This window comes from Halichoeres trimaculatus, unplaced genomic scaffold, assembly GCF_033239565.1.
Source record: "Halichoeres trimaculatus isolate MK-OKI-2021-1 unplaced genomic scaffold, fHalTri1.1 fHalTri1_scaffold_15, whole genome shotgun sequence".
Lineage (NCBI taxonomy): Eukaryota > Metazoa > Chordata > Actinopteri > Labriformes > Labridae > Halichoeres > Halichoeres trimaculatus.
This window is the reverse complement of record NW_027437193.1, coordinates 3,727,926-3,731,961: the sequence shown is the minus strand read 5'-3', so window position 1 is coordinate 3,731,961 and position 4,036 is coordinate 3,727,926. Positions and strand designations below refer to the sequence as shown.

The 4,036-nt window shown below is 38.0% G+C and overlaps 1 protein-coding gene across 1 annotated transcript; it reads left to right on the top strand.

Annotated features, from left to right (window-relative positions):
* On the top strand, positions 1-2,964 carry LOC141803864 (gap junction delta-4 protein-like). Its single transcript, XM_074687905.1, has 2 exons — positions 1-55; positions 1,847-2,964. Exons 1-2 carry the CDS (start codon positions 1-3, stop codon positions 2,962-2,964), a joined length of 1,173 nt encoding a protein of 390 aa, XP_074544006.1.
* Positions 2,965-4,036: the final 1,072 nt, after the last annotated feature.

Here is a 4,036-nt window from a genome sequence, read left to right as displayed (position 1 = left end):
ATGGGAGCAGCAGATCTACTCTTCATCACCGTCAGTCAGAGTGTCTCTTTTATAGGTGAGTCTGTCAATGATATGTTCACTAAAAAACATGTTTGTTCCCTTTATGGGGCATTTTGACGTCTTTAACCCAAATCATTCTTTATTCATGAGTGATTCTAAAATAAGGGGAACATTTCAGGGAGACAAAAATCTGTGCTCTATATTCTATGTGTTTTCAAAGTATAAATGTGGAACATACTACTTCACAGTTTAGTCTTTCTAACATCTATAGTAAGAAGAGCAGAAAATGTTGGTAACACAGTTAATGCGCCCCATGTACAGACAATCATTCTGATGAAATATTGATGAGGAGGAGCTGAAACATGACACGATGTCTTCAAGGTTCACAACAAAAAGGATGGGACTTTGGAGCAAACCATTGCTGATTTATGGAGGGTTTTTTTTCAATGGGTAACACAGTTGATGCCGATTTCTCAGACACACAAAGTGAATTATTTTATCTAATCAGACAGTCTAATCAGAAAAAATAGACAGCACAAAAACGATTTACCATTCCACTTTTTGCTAAATTTAAAAAAAAAAGGAAGCTGGTCATTTTTTGTTTTAAATGGAAGTGAAACATCAGCCAAATGACCTACTGACATTAATAAGTTAATGAAACTGATAAGTTTATCCCATGGACATGAAATGTACCCCTAACTGTAGAATCACTCTTATGCATATTTCTCCTCTTGTACGAGTTGGAAGTTTGTCATTGAGAACAATTAAAAAAAAAAAAAAAAGCACTGGAGGAACTTTTATCAATGGTTGTTTTTCTTTCCTCTATAAATCAGATTGTGTCTCTACTTTTTAACTGGGCAGCTGTTAAAAAAAATCCTTAATAATCTTATCCAATCCAATCAAACTTTATTTGTTTAGCACTTTAAAACATACACTAAGTGTCTATTATTATTATTATTATTATTATTACTGTTATTTATTGGTAATAACAATAACAATATAATAATAATAATAATAATAATAATAATAATAATAATAATAATAATAATAATAATAATAATAATAATAATAATAAATTGAAAAAAGTAAATTCAAATAAAATATAATAAAATGCGTGGCTAATATAAGACAAAAGAGACTCCTCATAAAATACAAAAAAAAATTCAGAAAAATAAATAAAATAAATATAAATAAATAAATGAATTAATTAATTAATAAATAAAAAATAATAAATGATAAATAATGATATTAACATTAATAATAATTATAATTATAATAATGTCAAAAATACATATGAAGCTGATAAATTCCCCTTTTTTTTATCCCCCCAAAAAATAGAGAATTAAATTTTTCAATACTTTGGATGACTCCAATCATTACTTTCTTCTCTAATTATGATAAATTCAATATTTCTTTTCCCCTTCAACAAGAATCATATATTTTGATTTTATTTGACCCTCTGAAGTTGACCTTTCTCTTAAATAAAACAACTTTTTGGCAGTTTTTGTCAAATTTAGCTCCTCCTGTTAAACTTAAATATTTGACATAATCCTGGGTCATTCAACTTTGAGGTAAGTGCAGTAATCAATAAACCAAGAGTAGAATAATTGTCTATAATAGATGTGCTGCTTGTTTGTAAAGTTTCTGTAAATAGTCTTTTAGATTGTATATATTTACACTGTTATATATCTGTTTCATTCATTATTCGTCACATCTTTTGCACTAAGAAGAGAGCTTATGTACTCTGTACTGATGTTCAATGACAGTGAAGACTCTAATCTTATTCCCAGCATGCATTGCCTTGTCCAACACCTGCTGGATGTTCAACCGTCTTTTTCCCCCTCAGGTAAAATCTGGTGGACGCTCATGCTGGTTTTGCGTCTCCTCGTCCTCCTCTTGGGCGGCTTCACCCTCTTCAGCGATGAGCAGGAGAGATTTGTCTGCAACACCATCCAACCAGGCTGCTCCAACGTGTGTATCAACATGTTTGCCCCCGTCTCCGTCTACCGGCTCTGGCTCTTCCACCTAGTCCTGCTCTGTCTGCCTCACGCGCTGTTTGCAACATACGTCATGCACAAAGTCGTCACAGCTTCCAGTTTTGGAGGTTTGTTCTCTGAGAGGAGCCGAGGTGGATCACCGTTTGAGAACTCGAGCTTCTCCAGAGAGCTGTCGCTGCCGAAAGCTCCTCTCCATGAAGTTCAGCGTGACTGGGGCGTGCCGCGGTTTTACTGCTCCTACATTCTTGTCGTACTTGTGCGGATGCTCCTCGAAGTGGTTTTCGGTGCGGGTCAGTTTTTCCTCTTCGGTTGGTCCATCCCGAAGAGCTTCCTCTGTTACGAAGCTCCCTGCACGTCTGGGGTCGAGTGCTACATCTCCAAACCGACCGAGAAGACCCTGATGCTGAACTTCATGCTCGGTGTCGCCGCGCTCTCAGTTCTGCTGAGTTTCTTCGACCTGCTGAGCTCGGCGAAGGCGATGGTGAGGTGGAGGAGGAAGAGGGAGATGCTTTTAGAGGAGATGAGCAAAGGGGAGCAGAGCAGCGTGTTCACGACCACGACGACTGAAGACTGCGACGCTCTCCTGGCCAGAAGAGTCAGCCTGAGTGGAAGCTCAAAGAACGGAGGGAGAGATGAGAAACAAGCTGCCGCCGTGGCGCCAAACGACGAAGCTCCGCACACGAAAGCTAACAGCGAAACATCGAGTAGAACGGCTGAATCCAACCATGACAGGAGGCCGGAAAGCAAAGAGGCTAAAACAGACATGTCCCCTCCTCCTGTACCATCTCATTTCGTCCACCACAGCCACCTGAGACCCCCCATGTCCCCTCGTCCTGACAGGATACCTCCACCAAACCCCAGGGTGCCAACACCCATGGGTGTCAAAAAGCTGGGACCACAAGCCTCAGCAAACTCAGGTCAGCAGTCTGACAGCAGCGACTCTCAGGACAAGAGGGCATGGGTGTGAATCTCTGAGGATCATCTTCCTCCACGAAGTTTAGCCGCTTGATTCAGAGACAAAAGGTGGAAACCATGATGGACACAGCAACCTGGACACATCGAGCGGCAACTTTAGCTACTTACAGCAACTGCTCCAGCCGTCGAGATTGACGGATACCGACGTGGTCCACTCAGGCCGGTAATTTGGGACGATGGGTGGTTCTGACTTTGAAACCCTCACACCAAAGACCCAAGAGCTTTAAGTCTGAAAGAAAAACAAATGAGTGAAAGTTATGATGTCATTCTCGGCCAATAAAAGGATGTTTTAGGGCCACGGTGAAAAGACATAAACTCCCTGACTAAAGTTGTAATGTTAGGAGAAAAAAGTTGTACCATTACATTTATTTTCTCAACGTTTGTTTTAATAATTCAGTCACAGTGTTAAATGAAATGTTACAGGAATAAAGTTTTAATATTAAGTCTCTGCTCTTGTAATATTATGATATTTTTTTCCAAAACAAATGTTGTGAAAGTAAAGTCGTGGTGTAATGGGAATCTGTGTCAGTTGTTCACATATCCACGAATCAAAAAAAACAAACAATTGAAAAACGTTTCATTTTACATTTTTTATTTTTATTTTTTTGAAATGGAAAATAAAAGATTTGTTTTTAATACCTTTTATATTTTATTATTTAATTAGTTCGATAGGACCCGAAGTCAGAGCATAGAAGAAGCCGGCTTGATGATGGTTACACAAGGTCGCCACAAAAACCACAAAAAAAAAAAAAAATCCATCTCCCCAGTCATTCCAGATGGGCTGTGGTCAAACTTTAAAAACTTAACACACCTGGTAGAAATGTTTCTCACGTCTGATTGTTGTTGTGATTTGAAAATTTCATTTTTGTCTCCTATTCAAGTTCTCTTTTCTTTGAAAAGTTTCATTTTCATTAGTTATAAGAAGTTAAAAACGAGGCTTTACATCATGCTTCACAATGATCGACAGCTGACATTCTTGTGTGTTTTTTTTCAAGGATGGAAAATATGTCAAGAGGGAAGCCAAGAAGAGATTAGACTCTCAAAAAAGAAAAAAAAAAAATTCA